The sequence below is a fragment of the Camponotus floridanus genome, unplaced genomic scaffold, assembly GCF_003227725.1.
Source record: "Camponotus floridanus strain SB8 unplaced genomic scaffold, Cflo_v7.5 scaffold436, whole genome shotgun sequence".
In the NCBI taxonomy this organism is placed as follows: Eukaryota; Metazoa; Arthropoda; class Insecta; order Hymenoptera; family Formicidae; genus Camponotus; species Camponotus floridanus.
The window spans coordinates 32,837-53,105 of record NW_020229588.1 but is presented as its reverse complement, the minus strand read 5'-3'; the positions used below and the strand labels follow the sequence as shown (position 1 = coordinate 53,105).

The window sequence follows — 20,269 nt, the reverse complement described above, 5'->3', positions numbered from 1 at the left end:
CTTAATTCAAGAGCTTTCCAAAACACTATAATAATGTTCATTTTTATTAAGTACTTTGCGAGTTATGAGGGTTGAAATAATTTCTTAATTTTACATAAACCATAAAATATCTAGTAAACCATTCATTTTTCGATTATCTTACCTTCATACTTTTATGTACAAAATAATGAAAGGAATCAATTGGTGTAAAGAAAACATACAGTTGTTTTTAAGAAAAAATATGGAATTGTTAATTGCAAATTACATATTTTTTCTTAGAAACAACTATGTGTTTTCTTTACACCAATTGATTCCTCTCATTAATTTGTACATAAAAGTATGAAGGTAAGATAATCGAAAAATGAATGGTTTACTAGATATTTTATGGTTTATGTAAAATTAAGAAATTATTTCAACCCTCATAACTCGCAAAGTACTTAATAAAAATGAACATTATTATAGTGTTTTGGAAAGCTCTTGAATTAATCTATAAGAATATGCAATCAAATGTAGGGGGTGTCATTTAAAAAAGTCAATGTGACCTTGACCTGAACTTGACGACGCCATCAAAGGTCAAACTGATAGAATCAGTATATAGATCTTCTTAAACCCTACAACTTTTGTTGGAAACACTTTTCTGTAAAACGTATATTTTCCGAGATATTTAGGGGTTTCCACACTTTTGGTAGACCCTGTATATATACATATATATATATAACAAACATAAAATAAAAAAAAAACAATAATAAGTTATTATAAAAATATTACTGAAAAAATATGAAAACATATATCTTCTATATACTTACAAATATACATACAAGCATATATAAAATGAATACATGTTAATGGATATTTTGAAATAATCCACTCTCTTATATACAAAATATATATATGTGTATCCTCAAAGCATACATAACGAAAAAAGAAAGGAAAATGTAATCGTTAGTTGATATAAAATATTATGTTATCACCACAATCATTATTATAATCTCATGTAACAAAATAGAATACATATATAATTATATTATTTACACATAATTATTTCAGACCATGACGACCTTACTCTTATTAATCATAATAAGCGAAGCGTCTGGCCTAATTGGATTTGATTGTGGCGGACAACACCTCAATATCACAGCTGTCTCATTACTTGATGTTGGAGAATGCGACTTAGACATAAGCACCCCCAACACCACCGAAGTCTATATACAATTATTGCAATTATCTGACTACAGCTACACGGAAGTTATTCAATGTAAAATTGAAATATCAAGAAGCATTTACCATTGCGGAATGCATTCGCACATTTCTATTGTTCATAACGGAAAGGCCGATTATGTACACGAAACCGACTATTCTCAATGCTTGAGAATGTTTCAAGATGGAACCATTACCTTAGGAGATCATCATCTCGTCACAGGATTAAAGGCTAATCAAACGACCTACCGTAGTATTACTATGGCTGGACGAATACAAGTAGACGGATATTGTAAGGGAACGCAATATTCCGACCCTTTTGGAACTTGGGACGACGTCGTCGTTCAAGCAGTTGCCAAAATATCACTGAGATCTTCATACGTACCTGTGCAATTGAATACTGGAAAAATCAGATTAAAATCTGGCACAGTCTGCGATCTCGCTGATACCTTTTGTTTAGATGCTGATAATGGATATTCTTATTGGAAATCCATACCCACAACTTCCTGCAATTTTCATCAGTATGACGTCCTCTACGAAGGACCAGCTACTAAAATCGCCGAAAATCATTCCACTACAGCAACACCAACTATTTATAGCTTGGTAACTCAGGAAATTACTTTCGCTCTCATGAAGACGAAAGAATTACCATTATGTGGATATACTCTCTTGTGTACTGAACACCCAAAGCTTTTCATTTTAGAAGCAAATAAAGGCGATACCTTTGTCAGTCGAGGAACTATTCCAGTAAATAATCTCGACATCTTCACGTATATGAATTCAAAATTCGTATACATAGAGAAACATATTAAACAGCAAATGACTTCTCTATATCACAATGTGATACAGCAAAAATGCGTTCTCGAAAGACAAGTAATCACTAATGCCTTGTCCTTCGCTACTACACAACCAGAGGAATTTGCCTACCGTCTAATGAAAGGACCTGGTTACATGGCAGTTACCACTGGAGAAGCCGTACAAATAATCAAGTGTGTTCCAGTGGAAGTCACTGTAAGAAGAACCGACAGATGTTACACGGAACTTCCCGTTACAGTTCACAATAATTCTTATTTTCTTACACCTAAATCAAGAATAATTACCAAAATAGGTAATGAAAAGGAGTGCAGTAATGAATTACCGACCTTGTATAGAATTGAGGATACATGGATCCAACTTACACCTGCTATACAAGTGAGACAACTGCCTCCCCAGCAATTGAAGCCTATGGCAGCCTTAACATGGGGATACCTTACTCCAGGACCGCTAGCAGTAAGCGGAATCTATTCTGCTAGTGATTTAGAAAAACTGCGAAACCATATCATGTTTCCAGCAGAGAAACCTGCACTGCTCAATGCAGTAGCTCGTGGACTCACCGGACATTCCATGAACATTGAAGGAATATCCGTATATAATTTACTAGACGAAGACTCTCTGAATAAAATTGTCGAGAGTACAGCATCCCGCATATGGCAGGGATTCATCAATTTTGGTTCGGCAACTGCTGGACTCGTAGGAATCTTCATGATCATCCGTCTTGTCAAATTAATCATTGACATGATCATCCATGGATACGCCTTACACATGGTCTATGGATGCAGCCTACACTTATTCGGAGCACTATGGAGCTCCCTTGCAAATCTATTACTTCATCTTGCTCGTGAACCCGAGAAGAAGAAGAAGAAACTTGAAAATCACTGTGAACCAGTCACTGACGGGGAACCAACAGCACCTCCAGAAGTTATTACTCAACAACCCCCACCATCTAAACCGCCAAGGAAAACGAAACCTTGCCATCCGGATCCAGAAAACGTAAATATTAACTCTCAATATTCTACGTTAAGAGACCGCTTGAGTACTATAGAGGAAACCGATTAAAACTCCCTGACCAAAATCCTTCAAAAATATCGGATTTTGTCTTTTTTTCGGGGGGAGGTGTTACGTCCCGCTACAAAAATTTATTTTAAATATATAATCAATATATAATCACATTACATTACTACTTATATACTCTCTCGAGTTAGTTTTTTGCTATTATATAATCGAATAATAATATAAAATTATAGAAGATCAAAATGCTGTATTATTCATACAAAAAGAATATTTCTAAAAATACTTCATTCACTCTTTATATAAAGAAAACTCAGTTATATTTAATTATTCTATATAATGAACCCACATTACATGTGCAAAAGATTCTTTAAATTCATATTAAAACTCTATAGTAAATAGCACATTGATCTTCTTGCCTTATTTTTCATAAAATATAAATTGCAATAAGCCTGCATGGCTTAAGAGATGAAACGCGCCTATAAAACTTCAACACTATTTACTCTCAATGCGCCTATATAACGTTGATCATATATACATACAGTAAAATTCTATATTAAATACCTTAATACTAATCTTATATTATTTTCAGCTCTTATAAGGGGATCAAAAACGCTATAATACAAATAATTCACTCTAATTACTGCTATTACAATATTCTTTTGCCTAGAAAAGCATTATAATTCATATTAAATAGCCTTATTGATCTTCCTTCTATTAAGCGCCTGCAAAACCGCAGCCGTTTATACTCTTAAAGCGCCTACAGAATCAATACCGTATATACAAGCGCCTAAAATACTTATACCTTTAATACAGTATAAGCAGCGCCTACAGAATAGTAACCTCTTATACTTTTAAAGAGCCTGCAAGACTTCAACCCTTTCTACATGGGATGGTAAAGTCAATTCCTACTTTACCGACCAAGGATAAATGATAATATAGGAAATTCCTACCTTACCGACTGATGATAAAACACTTTTCTACCTTACCTACCTATGGTAACATACCGATTTTTTGTTACCGACACCTTACTACCTTACCGACTTATGGTAACTTACCAACCCAACGACTTACCGACCTACCAATTACCGACGTTCTACCAGGAGCATACCTCTTTTATGAATATGCTACCCTGATACTTTAAAATTTTAAAACTTTAATTTTTAAAGATATTAACCAACAAACATATATATATTTATATATATTCTTTCACTAGGAGCATGCCTCTTTCATATACATGCTATCCTAATACTTTAATTTTATTTAAATTCAGAAGTTACCGACATACTAACTTACCGACTTACCGACATATACCTCCTATGAGAATATACTATCCTGATACATTATAAATCTTTAAACCCAAATTTTGAGGACCACAACCGAATATTTACACATGTTTTTACATAATTCCGTATATTTTCGAACTCCCTAATCTACAGGGAGGTCCAAATGTTAAATTCCATTATTCTTACAAATTTTGAAGTCTTGTTGGTAAAACATATTTCTTATACGTACACATACTATAGATACTTTTATTTAGCCGTCTACATATACTATATATGCGTTACTAAATACGCATATTCATATTGTTATAACAAAGATTCGACCATGAGCTCATCAGTTAAATAATTTATAATAATTTAAAGATAAGCCGATGCGATAATTTGGCGACGCAAATCTATTGTAATCGAAGGACACCTGTCACATAAATTATACGAAAAAATATCGAATGTCACTGATAACCTTCAAGAAAAATATCAAGTATCAGAAGAATTGTTGCCAAAAGTGACTCATCGATGACTCACCGCATCCGGTTGCATCAGAATTTTTGCTACTTCCTGATTGGCTACTCTACTTCCCCCACCACCTCAAGACCCAAAAACGGGGACGCAATCATCGTTCAAACGCCTACGCAAAATTGCGCACGCATCACCCTTCTACCGATGAAAAGCTGCGCACGCATCCAATTTTAAGAGGGGAACCAATCATCAGAGACTCCGCCCTGCGAAAAGGAACCTGCTCCCACTCTGCGACAATTGCCCAAAAAGTAGGAATCCCGTTATAAAAACCCATGCAGAGCGACTCTCTTCGCATTTGACTCGATTTGACTCTTAGTTCTCTTAAATTCACACACGTGAGCATTTGACTCCATTTGACTCTCAGTTCTTCCAACGTATAACCTTCACGCAGTCACGAGTATTTATTTTTGAGCCGAAAAGGACTTAGTCCGAGAACTGTCAAATCTTTGTACTTGGAACAAAGTATATTAAAGTTTTATTTTATCATCACTTGGGTCTTCTGCCAGTCATTCATCACCGGCTCCTTCAACTCTCCTACAGCGACGTCACCGAGGTAGACTGTCCTCCCTGGAGATCTTCAACTTTACTCTGCAGTACTCATTGGTAAGTACTTATTTCTTTTATTTTACATACTTCTCTACTCTCGTGATTTGCAACGATATTCTACTACACTTACTATCTCTTTATTACGATCTACTACGATCAATTATTGCATCTATGTCTACTCTTGAGATGCTTATATGCAATTATAATTAAACAATTGAAATAATATTGCAATTACACACACGAAGATTTATCGAAGATATTATTATTATTAATTGAATCATTAATACAAATTATCGAAGACTCATTAAAGAGCTTCATTATAAAAACGAATTTACAATCGATTTCAATTTCCGAACAGACTTCCTTAAGTACATTCATGAAAATCACATATAATGGTAGTATGTCTGTCTCTTTTTATCACTAGATTCTCGGCGCGAGATTCAAACGAATATTATTAAAGGAATCATTTTAACTATTTGATTGAAGGCTAAGCAAGCCGACACGGTATCTACCCTTCCATTTTCCAGTACCTCTGTATTCCTTCAGCATTACAATAAACGAAATAAAAAGCAATCTATTTTCCTACCTACCGAAAGTCCAGAAAATTTCTACGAATCCACATATATTTTTCATGTATAATATATAAGGAGTTGGGGAACCTGCCATTTTGTTTTACCATATTTCATGGCAGTCCGCCATTTTGTGAACAACTTTTAATAGTACATCGCATATTCTTATTGAAACAATCTGCCAATGAATTAATTCACTTTTATTGACTCTATTATTTTATTTCATTTTAACAAATTAATTAATTTTATTTAAAATTATATTTGTATGACTCATCGTCGTATGACTCATCATATAATTTATTGAAATATTCTGTTAACGAACACCTGCTGTATGACTCATCATCGTATGATTCATCATTGTATGACTCATTTTTATTTTATTTTATATTCGTATGATTCATCATTGTATGACTCATCATAAAATTTATTATAATATAATTAAATTCATTTATTAAATTAAAATCTTTTATTAAATTGAACATTTGGCAATTTGAATTATTTTAATTTGAATTATTTTATTTTATTATATGAAACATTTTATTCAAATCAATTGATTTCTTGTATTTCAAGAACTGTTGCCGCATCTGCGCGATACTTTACCGCTGCATCTGCGCAACTCTATTTTAATTATTTGCGATGGTATATAATTAACATGTCTCCTTATATGATCTTCTCTCTCTAATATACTGGACAGCTTCATCTTTCTCTGATCTGCTATATGTACCAACGATCAAAGAGAGAAGACCAAAGATTAAAATGTACTAGAGGATATTAAATAAATCTATATAAATTTGTACTTTTCCTAAAATAAAGTGAATCTTTATTTCTTAACACGCACGATCCACAAGCATAATCCTTCGGAAAGCAGATAAATCCAGCGATCCAATCAAAGCAGTTAGGTCCAGAGCTCCCGGCGATCCCGAGGTATAGCCGGCATTGCGCAGGTTGCCTCAAAAGATAAATTGGGAGACGCACTTCGCTCATCTGTATGGTAAGCCCAGCAGGTCTGATCCTAGAATCAGAGAGTGAGGGAATAGTTACCGAAAACTGGAGAAGTAAGACGTAACACTACCACAAAACTCTCACCCACCACATCGCAAACTCATAGCAGGAAGGGATAGCTCCAGCAGCCGACCCACCAATCACCGAAGAGGCCCACCTCTTCTCCCTACCATTAAACATCGAACCAGAGGAAGGTATTTAAGGCCCCTCTACGGAGCTCTCCGCGGCCTTTTTAGCCATTAACTCGCCTGTGTCTCAGCTCTCTCTACGCTCATCAGATCTCCAGCTCTCGAAGAGGAAAAACCTAGAATCCTACCGGACACCTTAACTTATTCGAAAATAACTTAGTCGCGATTTTGATTTTTTTCTTTCGGGACTTAGTCTCAATCTCTATTAAGAGAGCTGTATCAACATTAACACTTTAATAAAGTGCTACCATCCAGCAACCTCTGACTCTTTGGCCATTCTCAGCGCTGCCTTGCCACTTCTTCAGGTTCTCACCGAGGTCGAGCAACCCAGGGAAGGAGCAGCGGTGCCCTGTATTCATCCATTGATCCCGTCATCCGGTAAGGAAATAATAAAATAATAATCATTTTTAATCAACCTTGATAATAACTTTGTATATTAGTTCGATTTATTCTAGGCCTATTGACAATTTTCCCAGAACCTTACTTGCCCCGTATACAGACTTTAAATTTTTCTTTCGAGTTGAATTATATAAATTTCAACCGATCCTCTGAGAACGCTCGAAGCGTATCCTAGAGTGTAGCGTCGTTCGAGTTAGTCACTCGATGTGCATTGAGTAGCAAATTCTACTCCTCTGCCGCTTTCACGGAGAGCTTCTCTGAAAGAATTTCTCCGTGGATCCTGTGCCGCTGTGACGTGACGTCTTGCACATCGATACTAGACTCAGAATCTAAGACTCGCTCCTAGAGGATCTGTCGAAATAATAGAATTTATGCACTGGCTTACAAGTTAACTATCGAAACATTTTATGAATTTTATACTTATCTGAAGTAAGCCAGCCGCTCTCACCCGTATCCTCGTCTGTATCCTTGTGTTACGTTTTGAGATTTCGTTGTTACGTCTCGATCGTAACTTCTCACGTATTTATTTGTTACGCAATTGTAACTTCTCTCTATTTCTTTTTCAGGGCAACCTGCCAAGCCGGCTATACCCTAGGACGCCGAGAGACTAAGAATCTTTTGCGCTTCTTTCAGGAGAGGGATTGACGATGGGAAATAGATTAGGTGCGTTGAACCTGACCCAATTTATCCTTTTTTGATCTGTTTTCTTTTATTAGTTTACTTCCTTAGAGCTTTACAAATTCTTTATTATTGTTATTATTGTTATTATTTGACAGTTGTAGATAGTGTATATCGTTATACGTATAGATGTGTGTATGTAGTTAATGTTCTTCTCTATAGCATTTCTAAGGCGATATCTAGATATGGTTATTATTCGCGGTTGTTGAAGAAATTATCTCGCTGCAAGTATTCGTAGATCTCGATAAAATCTTCGTCTGTTAGTCCTGCGAGGGGTTGGATACTGCTTGGTAAGACTAGGTCCTCTGGTTCCGGGTAGAAATTTGGTTCAGGGGGATCCAGAACTTGACCTGGGTTGGATGGACCAGCCTCAGTTTCTGTGCTTTGTTCTATGGGTCTTCGTTCTTCCGGTATGGAAGGAAGATCTTCCGGTGTCCTGACCGGCGAGTAGCTGGGATTAGATGAATCCTGGATGGGGGAGTAATTGGGCGATGGCGGCCTGGCTCTGGGCTGTTGTTCCTCTTGAAGAACCGCTGGAGGGTTTCGGGGAGGACGATAAGGGTATGCGCGGGAGGGCGCGAAACTACGCACTGGAGAGTACCTTGTTACTCTGCTTGTTAAGTCGTTCTCGTCGGCAAACAACTGACGAGCTGTAGGGAGCCTAAGTACCGACCGGGAGGCACGCCTGCGGCGTATACCCGCGGCACGGAGGGAAATTTCGCGTCCAACGGAAGAAGTTCGGCGGGGGTTAACCATCTACCGAGGGAATACGACTATTTAGTATGTTTGATGCGATTGATTTAACACAAAAGGGGTTTACTTACGATGATGCGTAGAAAGGTACCTGTTAAGATGAATGGTTTTATATGGTAAATGTAGTCACAGCAAGGTGGTTCATAGAGTTAAGACGAATAATACGGCTTAACGGATTATTATGAGATAAACGAATGTAGATTATGATAGTATATCTCACTCGTTCTCATATCATGGTTAAAACGTTCGGCTATATACAGTTCATTGGGGTACAGCAATTAATGATTTATTTAATATATTTTGAATTTTTCAGGGGCATGCGGTTGCACCGCGAGGTCCGGAGATTCAGGGGGTACAGACAAGGATACGGGTAAGAGCGGCTGGCTTACTTCAGATAAGTATAAAATTCATAAAATGTTTTGATAGTTAACTTGTAAGCCAGTGCATAAATTCTATTATTTCGACAGATCCTCTAGGAGCGAGTCTTAGATTCTGAGTCTAGTATCGATGTGCAAGACGTCACGTCACAGCGGCACAGGATCCACGGAGAAATTCTTGCAAAGAAGCTCTCCGTGAAAGCGGCAGAGGAGTAGAATTTGCTACTCAATGCACATCGAGTGACTAACTCGAACGACGCTACACTCTAGGATACGCTTCGAGCGTTCTCAGAGGATCGGTTGAAATTTAAATAATTCAACTCGAAAGAAAAATTTAAAGTCTGTATACGGACAGGTAAGATTCTGGGAAAATTGTCAATATATTTAGAATAAATCAACCTAATATACGAGGTTATTATCAAGGTTGATTAAGAATGATTATTATTTTATTATTTCCTTACCGGATGACGGGATCAATGGAAGAATAAAGGCACCGCTGCTCCTTCCCTGGATTGCTCGACCTCGGTGAGAACCTGAAGAAGTGGCAAGGCAGCGCAGAGAATGGCCAAAGACTCAGAGGTTACTGGATGGTAGCACTTTATTAAAGTGTTAATGTTGATACAGCTCTCTTCATAGAGATTGAGACTAAGTCCCGAAAGAAAAATCAAAAAATCAAAATCGCGACTAAGTTATTTTCGAATAAGTTAAGGTGTCCGGTAGGCTTCTAGGTTTTTCCTCTTCGAGAGCTAGAGATCTGATGGGCGTAGAGAGAGCTGAGACACAGGCGAGTTAATGGCGCAGAGAGACACACCGGCGGCGGCGGCGGCGGCCTTATATACCTTTCTCTGGTTCGATGTTTAATGGTAGGGAGAAGAGGTGGGCCTTTTTGGTGATTGGTGGGTCGGCTGCTGGAGCTATCCCTTCCTGCTATGAGTTTGCGATGTGGTGGGTGAGAGTTTTGTGGTAGGGATTGCAAGTCTTGCGTCTTAGATTTATTAAATAATTTTAGAATAATTTTTAATAATGATTTTTAACAATCAGAATTTTTTTATAATATCGTATTTATGTTATTAGAAAATTTGAGTTCGATTTATAACAATTGTTTAAATTTTAAGTGATATTTTGGTAAATTCTGATGTATTAAACCATTATTATTACAATGATTTTTACAATGGTGCGTATATAGTTAAAATTAATAATTAGTGATTAATTAATATTTAGTAAATTAATAATTAGTAATAATTAGTAAAGAAAAATTTAGCATTTGGATTGCAGATTCTAACGCAACGGATGCGAAGATGGCTTATCTCTTTTTCTAAAAATAGATATGCTGGATGTCCTTCGAAGAATGCTCACTGCATTCTTTCTCTTTATAAGACACATTAGTAACAGTAATATTTTTTAATGAATTACCTTTTAAAATTCGTTTACGTGGTTTAAATTGGCATATTACACGTATTATTTCCAGGTTTAATAATTATCTTAAGACTAATTATTAAGATTTATCATTTACAAGATATATTTTTATTTATTTAATAAAGGCTTTAACAATTAGAATTTTTGTGGTTTTATATGTATATATTTTAAAATTTTCAAAGTCGACTTTTAATGATTACTCAAGTCTATGAATAATATTTTAATAAATTCTAATGCGTTAAGCCATTATTATTACAATAAATTTTACAATAAGAATATATGGAAATTAATTATCGCTTCGCTTAATAGTTATTATGTCGCTAAAAGAAATTTTATTCTTACAGTTCTCGGAACAACGTATGAAAAAGCGGCTCGTTTTACTTCTAAGAATGATCACGACGGATGTGCTCGAAGAATTCATTGCACGCTCTACCGTGATCTTTTATTCAAGAGGTCTTTTGATTCTGACAATATTTTATTCTTTGAAGATTTTCATTTGGGCGACCTTTATATTAGCACATATATATATATATATATATATATATGTATAGATATGTATTCGCATATTGCTTATGAAAATTGATTTCAGCAAGTTTTTACTGAATCGTATTTAATAATCATCGTATAAGATTAATAATTATTGTATAAAATCTTGGGGTTATTAATATTAATTATTTGTTAATATTCGTAATATATATATATATATATATGTTTTGTGTGCTGATTAATTTTGTCGCGGTAGCAGTCTATTATATCTCCTCCTTTGTTTTATTGTTAAATTTGTTACAAAATGTATATGCATATAGCATGCATATACATATAGGGATATTGTTGGACAAGTTAATATATATATGTATCAATTTCTATCGTGACGCGTATTTATTGTATTTATACCGTTATTTTATTGAATTTGGTTATAAAATATATATGCGTATATGTAAATTTAGTCAATTTGTATGTTACATATAGTATGCGTATGTATAGGGATAATTTTGGACAAGTTAAGATATATATTTGTAAATTTCCATCGCAACGCTTATTTATTGTATTTATACCTTTATTTTATTGAGTTTTGTTATAAAATATATATGCGTATATGTAAATTTATTCAATTTATATATTACGTATAGTATGCATATATATATAGGGAGATTTCTGGACATGTTAATATATATATGTGTCAATTTCTATCGCGACGCGTATTTATTGTATTTATACCGTTATTTTATTGAGTTTGGTTATAAAATATATATGCGTATATGTAAATTTATTCGATTTATAGGTTACATATAGTATGCATATATATATAAAGGCGTATATTTTTATCTATTAATATTTGTTAATTTTTTGTCCTGACGATTGTTTATTACGTCTCTACTTTTATTTTATTGGATTTTGTTATAAAATATGTATGCATATGTGTATATGTAGTCAGTTCATATGTCACATATAGTATGCATATATATGTATATAGAGGTATATGATACTGGATAATAGTGTGATATTAATAGAAAATGCTTTGTTAATGCTTAATTATAAAAGAGAAGTCGATGTATTAATTTGGTTTGCATTCATGCGAGCGCGAATTTAGATCTTCCCTCTGCCTTTAGGTCGGGAGAGGATGTTTAAAAATTCCAATGGAGATAACGCGACGTGCTGGACTTGGCCTTGCACGCTTGTTCGACTCGTAGAGTTATACGCATAATATTCTTTGTGCAATATTATTCGTAAGTACACGTATTATTTCTCTATTTCTCTCGTGTTTTCACGTTTTATTTCCTTTGACTTAATGATATATGTATATTATGCATGGTAAGAAGTTGCTGTCATTATATTCATTGTTGTAATTTTTTATTTTTATTTAATAAAGTTTTTGAATTTAGATTCTATTTTTCGAGTGTCATTTTGCACATTATGTACCTGGGCTCTATTCGTTTCTCGGAAGGTTTTAGTCTTACATTATTAAATTTGCATATGTTCATATGCACGTACATATATATATATATATATATATATATATATATATACGTATAAGAGTGCTCATATGTAAATGTTCGTGCATTTTACAATTGTGTATATACATTTTATATTCATAGTAGCTATAGGTGTCCATCCTTAATATTATTATTTTATTTATTCAGGCGATACTTTTGCCAGGGGGGTACCCGGTGAGTAGGAACACGAATATAGGGTGTCCATATATTTTCGTCATATGAAGACTTACTAGTAAGTAATATTCTGACATAATTATACTTAATAAGGTTTGGTATTATGAAATTTTGTCATTAAAGTACTTGAAAAAGGGGGATTATTATAGTTGAAAACTTTTTATATGAAGTGTTAATATTTTATAAGGCTTGGTACATGCATTCATATATAGAAGAGTGTGATCGTAAATGTTCATGGTTGATTTTTGATGATGTTCATTGGCCTTATTCTGATTTTTTAATTATTTTAATCTAAATTTTATATTATTTTGTTCATTTATGCTAGTTGGTTTTTCTTTCTTTTCATTGGCTCATGTGTATATGCCTTAAGCATATAGATGCTATCCATTTTGTTATACTTAATGCTTTGCAAATTTTTATAAAATATTGACAGCCTCGTGTTAGAATTTATTATTCTTATGACCAAATATTATTTTACATTAATTTTTCAGGCATCCAGGAGGGGGGTCATGTGACTTCGTCATATAAGGTATTCTTATTTGATTTTCAGGTAAGATCACTTTAAATTATTATTTGTGTTATGGGCCGCTAGTATTTGGTTAAATTTCGTTATTAGCTTATTATAAGTGAACATTTTATTTGTTAAGGTCTTATTATTCATTTATTATTGGTTATAAGAGTGGATGCATATATATATATATATATATATATATATATGTTCATATGTATAATTGTTAGAATTATTTTGTAGAATTTGAAGCTAGATTTTACTACCAAAATTTTGTTTCTGAAATTTTCTTATCGTTAATATTTTTATTAATTTATGGTCTAAGAACATATGTTCATTTTTATTTGTTTTTAGGTGTCAACAGGTTTAGCAAGAAAAACAAGCAGTGCTGAATTAAAATGTTGATGGTCAAGGATATATTATTATTTCTAAGGGTAAGTCTTATTAAAATTTATGCAAATTCATTATTGTTATTATTATTGTTATTTGCATTTAAGCAATTTCAATTTTAATCATAGAGAATTATTAGTACCATATAATTTATTAGTTTTATCAATTGTTAAATTTTGGTTATTATCTTACGTTTTTATTTATAATTTTGTCTTTACAAGTTTCATAGGATATTTATTAAATATTCATTGTTAGTTGGGGATTAATATATATATATCTTGTAATTATTCAATGGCACTTAAATTATATTATTATAAAATATTTTAACATTTATTATTCTTGTATTTGTTATGTTATCCTTGTGACGATATTAAGTCGGATACTAGTTATACGATTTTGTTTTGTATTTCGATTATTAGTATCGCGATATTATTTAGTGCATAGCTATTATTTATTTGGTTTTATAATTTATAGGTTATACTGGGAGCAGTATATCGATGGTCAATGGAAAATAAAATATTATCGTCGTGAGGGGTTACATCTATATACCCAATATGTTGGAATTATTATCCCAGAGATGTATACGAGAGCGTTTTCACCCAAGTTTGGACGTCATTTTTTTGATGAATTAGTCGACTAGTGTGGTGATCTACTTGGTCATGGTATCATAATTATATTATTTTTATAATTCTATTGTAAAAGATCTCGAAGTTACAACACTTTTGTTTGGTAAATTTGATTGTTAGCATCATATTTATACTTCTAGTGAGTAGGGACTGTTATTTTAGAACTATATACGGGAGCATATTAGGACGTGTACTTATTTTGATTAATTAATCGATTAGTACGTTGATCTACTTGGTAATGGGATCACAATTATGCCCTTAGTATATCTCTATTGTAAAAGATATCGAAGTTACAAACATTTTAAATTTTTGTTTTTGGGGTTGCCTTTAAAATTTTACTGCTAGAATAATCACCGGGGAAGCTACTAGAAGGTCGTCAGATTTTTATCGTTAATCTTTATTCGTTTAATGAATTATCCTAACAAAGTCTACGCCAAGTATTGGCTTTATTTTGTATTAATTGTTTTATTTCTTTTACAGGTTACCGAATGGGAGCGTACATGTATTTATATACGGGGAGGAAGAGGGTTGATGGATCAACATTTCTACGTCGAAAATTATAGGGGTTGTTTCAACGCATAATTTTATAAATATATATATATAAACATATATATATATATATGTTTTTAGTTAAGACATCGGTGTTGTAAGGATTTTTGATTATATAAGTATTTTTAATGGTACTACTATAAGACGTACCTATTAATATTATGTTATTATATTTTTAGCACGTTTTAATTATTATATTTTTAATTATTTAAAGGCGATTGTGTTGCTTTTATGATTATATAATATGCTTTGCCTGTCATGTACTATGCATATTAATTATTTAATCAATTCTGCCAAGTAATTTATCAAGTCTGTCGCTAAAATTTAATTATTAAATTTTATCGTTAATATTTGATTCTTCCAATTATATTTTATTATTGATGTTTCATTAAAATTTTGAGATTCGTTAACTAATTAATTTTTCTCTTTCAGGTGCAGGACTACCGTGGCTTTACTTTTAAATGATATTTGGATTTGTCGATGTCGAGGTGGATTATTAAAAATCGCTCACATCGCGGGATTTTATATAGATCTTGATTGTTAGTATTAATTTTTTTTAGAGGAAGTTAAGGAATACAAGGTTTAAAATTATATTATTAATTAACAAGAATGGTATACGTATATGTATCAAATTTAATATTGGTTTGTATGTCTTAAGATATTAATTTTATAAACGGCATACAATAAGATTTATAAATGTCGATACTTTTGCTTTATATAAATGAAATATTGAATTATCATTGATCATATAATAATTTTAAATTTTGATTAATGCATTAAGATTTCGATTGTTCATATATCAAAATGATTTTATCTAATTTATTACAATTTGCTTAGGAATACTGTTGCTGGAAATATTCTCTGTTAGGCTTGAATACTCATTGTCAAATGATATTTGGATTTTGTGATTCGAGTATTATTAAATGTCAATCGCGGATTTTATATAGTCTTATTGTTAGTATTAATTTCTTTTTAAGATTAAGAATCAGTTAATATTATTTATAATTAAAAGAATTGTATAGTATATGTATCAAAATTTAATATTTTTGTATGTCTTGATATTATTTTATAAGGAACATATTTTATAAATGGAATTTTGCTTTATATAAATGAATATTAATTATCATTGATCTATAATATTTTAATTTGATTAATATTAGATTTGATTGTTCATATATAAAATGATTTTATTAATTTATTAATCTTAGGATATTTTCATATTTTATAAATTTCATTGGTAGATTGATTTCTCAAATTATTATTTGTTTAGTTTTATTCGCGATATCGTGGTAGGGCAAAGAATGTCGTGTTTAATATATGTACAGATTTAGTATTATTTTTTTTTTTTTTTTTTTTTTTTTTTTTTTTTTTTTTTTTTTTTTAGCATAGACGTTTTCCTATTATTATATTTTTATTTATTCTTTGGTTCAACAAAATGTTTTTATAAATTAATTTTATTTCATCGAGAAAAAAAAACTCTTATTAATTTCTGGTTAGCACATACTATATTTATTTAATCATTCTGTATGTCATAAAGAATAGTTGGGGGACTTTTATTTATCCGACAGATCAAATAGAAACAGATACGGATTTTAATTTTATTTAATTTATTCTCTTGAATTTTAAGTCATTATATTTATAAATTTTGTTGATGATCAACAGGTACATTTTGTTGTTCCGTTTGGTGTATCTATGTGTATGTCTCATTTAATAATTAGGTTAGTAGGATCAATATAGCGATTTTATTTCAATATATGTAATAGAATTAATCATGATCAGATATATATATATATGTGGGTAGCGTATGTATATCTTGAGTAAAGTATAATTTGAGTGATATTTGAGTCTTATAGTTCTCCTAAATAGTAATGGAGATGTTAGACACAAAATTTCAGATATATATGTATATATAAGAGGCGGTATTTATGCTTGTTTAAAAATGTAATCTTATTTCAACAAATCTGTTGGTCATGGTATTAGAGTTTATTATTAGAAGTGTCATGTATAAGAGTTATAATTTTTCTTTTGAACGTATTGTACGTTTGTTCTCGGTTATTTGTTCGTAATGTAATGAGTACGTATTTTTACTGAGTGGCTTTATATGAATATATATATGTCACTATTGTAAAGACGATTTTATTTAGTTTTTGTGCAGAGTTTATTTTATTAATTATTTGTATTAAGCATTTTTGCTTGTAAATCAAGTCTTTGCGTCTCCTTTTATATGGTTAGGTCCTTAAGGTTATACTGTTAATAATTATTTAAAAGGGGCTTGTGGAGCAATTCTATTAATGTTAATCGTTGAGGGTTTTGATTCTTACTTTATAAGAGTGTTTCTTGTCTCTACTGGAAAATATGGGATTACTAGATTTGGCTTATATCGATGGGTTTTCCTTTTACAGATTCTTAAAATTGGGGATCTATGTACGAGTATACGCGTATGAAGGCGGAAAATATTCTAACTATTTGAAGAGTGCGGATTATATATACTTATCGGAAGGATAATTGATTTTACACTTCACGATACTTTAACTAGAACTTAAATCTATTCTACGTAAGTATATATATTTTCTTTTTCTTTCTTTTCATATATTGTGTTTTTTTTTTTTATTTCATCTATTGTGGTTTTTTTTTGTTAACAAAATGAATCGTTATCGAATCTGTTTCATTACGATTGATTGTTTGAATAATGAAAGATATTTGAAAATATATATATATTCTAGATTTGAAATTCTTTACATTATTGTGGCTTTAAGATTTTCAATATTTTTAATTAAAGTTTATTCAATAAGTTTCCAATGATAACGGTTAGGTCCATTTTGTTAGATTTTGTCTATATATATATATATATATTTAAATATATTTGCTAATGCTGGTTTTACGGTTAGTTCCACTAGTATAACGAAATTTTATATAGAGTAATGACGATATGATAATATTATAACATTTTATTGATATTTTCTATAATTTTCAGGTATTCTGTAGCGACTTTCAATGAGTGTACTACACATATGCTGTCAGCGAGGGACAGATATATATATATAGACGTTATTATATAACAATAGTAGGTAAAGATTATGATATAGATATAGTTTTGGAATTTTAATATGCGATATAGTGTAGTATAAAGATTTTGAAAATTTTTCATTGCGGGACGTAACACTTGAATCTCCAGACCTCTCGGTGCAGCCGCATGCTCCTGGAAATTCAGTATATGCTAGATAAATTATCATTCGTTGTACGACAATTTTCCCCGAATCCTACCTTCCGTATACAGACTTTAAATCCTTCTTTGAGTTGAATAATTTAAATTTCAACCGATCCTCTGAGAACGCTCAAAGCGTATCCCAGAGTGTAGCGTCGTTCGAGTTAGTCACTCGATGTGCATTGAGTAGCAAATTCTACTCCTCTGCCGCTTTCACGGAGAGCTTCTCTGAAAGAATTTCTCCGTGGATCCTGTGCCGCTGTGACGTGACGTCTTGCACATCGATACTAGACTCAGAATCTAAGACTCGCTCCTAGAGGATCTGTCGAAATAATAGAATTTATGCACTGGCTTACAAGTTAACTATCAAAACATTTTATGAATTTTATACTTATCTGAAGTAAGCCAGCCGCTTCCACCCGTATCCTCGTCTGTATCCTTGAATCTCCAGACCTCTCGGTGCAGCCGCATGCTCCTGGAAATTCAGTATATGCTAGATAAATTATCATCCGTTGTACGACAATTTTCCCCGAATCCTACCTGTCCGTATACAGACTTTAAATTTTTCTTTCGAGTTGAATAATTTAAATTTCAACCGATCCTCTGAGAACGCTCGAAGCGTATCCTAGAGTGTAGCGTCGTTCGAGTTAGTCACTCGATGTGCATTGAGTAGCAAATTCTACTCCTCTGCCGCTTTCACGGAGAGCTTCTCTGAAAGAATTTCTCCGTGGATCCTGTGCCGCTGTGACGTGACGTCTTGCACATCGATACTAGACTCAGAATCTAAGACTCGCTCCTAGAGGATCTGTCGAAATAATAGAATTAATGCACTGGCTTACAAGTTAACTATCGAAACATTTTATGAATTTATACTTATCTGAAGTAAGCCAGCCGCTCTTACCCGTACCTTGTCTGTACCCCTGAATCTCCGGACCTCTCGGTGCAACCGCATGCCCCTGAAAAATTCAAAATATATTAAATAAATCATTAATTGCTGTACCCCAATGAACTGTATATAGCCGAACGTTTCAACCATGATATGAGAACGAGTGAGATATACTATCATAATCTACATTCGTTTATCTCACAATAATCCGTTAAGCCGTATTATTCGTCTTAACTCTATGAACCACCTTGCTGTGACTACATTTACCTTATAAAACCATTCATCTTAACAGGTACCTTTCTACGCATCATCGTAAGTAAACCCCTTTTGTGTTAAATCAATCGCATCAAACATACTAAATAGTCGTATTCCCTCGGTAGATGGTTAACCCCCGCCGAACTTCTTCCGTTGGACGCGAAATTCCCCTCCGTGCCGCGGGTATACGCCGCAGGCGTGCCTCCCGGTCGGTACTTAGGCTCCCTACAGCTCGTCAGTTGTTTGCCGACGAGAACGACTTAACAAGCAGAGTAACAAGGTACTCTCCAGTGCGTAGTTTCGCGCCCTCCCGCGCATACCCTTATCGTCCTCCCCGAAACCCTCCAGCGGTTCTTCAAGAGGAACAACAGCCCAGAGCCAGGCCGCCATCGCCCAATTACTCCCCCATCCAGGATTCATCTAATCCCAGCTACTCGCCGGTCAGGACACCGGAAGATCTTCCTTCCATACCGGAAGAACGAAGACCCATAGAACAAAGCACAGAAACTGAGGCTGGTCCATCCAACCCAGGTCAAGTTCTGGATCCCCCTGAACCAAATTTCTACCCGGAACCAGAGGACCTAGTCTTACCAAGCAGTATCCAACCCCTCGCAGGACTAACAGACGAAGATTTTATCGAGATCTACGAATACTTGCAGCGAGATAATTTCTTCAACAACCGCGAATAATAACCATATCTAGATATCGCCTTAGAAATGCTATAGAGAAGAACATTAACTACATACACACATCTATACGTATAACGATATACACTATCTACAACTGTCAAATAATAACAATAATAACAATAATAAAGATTTGTAAAGCTCTAAGGAAGTAAACTAATAAAAGAAAACAGATCAAAAAGGATAAATTGGGTCAGGTTCAACGCACCTAATCTATTTCCCATCGTCAATCCCTCTCCTGAAAGAAGCGCAAAAGATTCTTAGTC

At 33.1% G+C, this 20,269-nt stretch overlaps 2 protein-coding genes across 3 annotated transcripts; one reads left to right on the top strand and one right to left on the bottom strand.

The window, feature by feature from the left end:
- The first annotated feature begins 7,460 nt into the window (after positions 1-7,460).
- On the top strand, positions 7,461-20,011 carry LOC112639044 (proline-rich extensin-like protein EPR1). The gene is made up of 3 exons (XM_025411839.1): positions 7,461-7,485; positions 19,355-19,374; positions 19,443-20,011. Exon 3 carries the CDS (start codon positions 19,443-19,445, stop codon positions 20,004-20,006), a length of 564 nt encoding a protein of 187 aa, XP_025267624.1. The 5' UTR covers positions 7,461-7,485; positions 19,355-19,374; the 3' UTR covers positions 20,007-20,011.
- On the bottom strand, positions 8,372-9,930 carry LOC112639043 (proline-rich extensin-like protein EPR1). Of its 2 annotated transcripts, none has more exons than XM_025411837.1 (2): positions 9,776-9,930; positions 8,372-9,028 (listed from the first exon to the last, which is right to left on the bottom strand). In XM_025411837.1, exon 2 carries the CDS (start codon positions 8,938-8,940, stop codon positions 8,377-8,379), a length of 564 nt encoding a protein of 187 aa, XP_025267622.1. In that variant the 5' UTR covers positions 8,941-9,028; positions 9,776-9,930; the 3' UTR covers positions 8,372-8,376. The 2 variants fall into 2 exon arrangements, with proteins under 2 accessions (XP_025267622.1, XP_025267623.1); XM_025411838.1 differs by having other exon boundaries at positions 8,372-8,940.
- Positions 20,012-20,269: the final 258 nt, after the last annotated feature.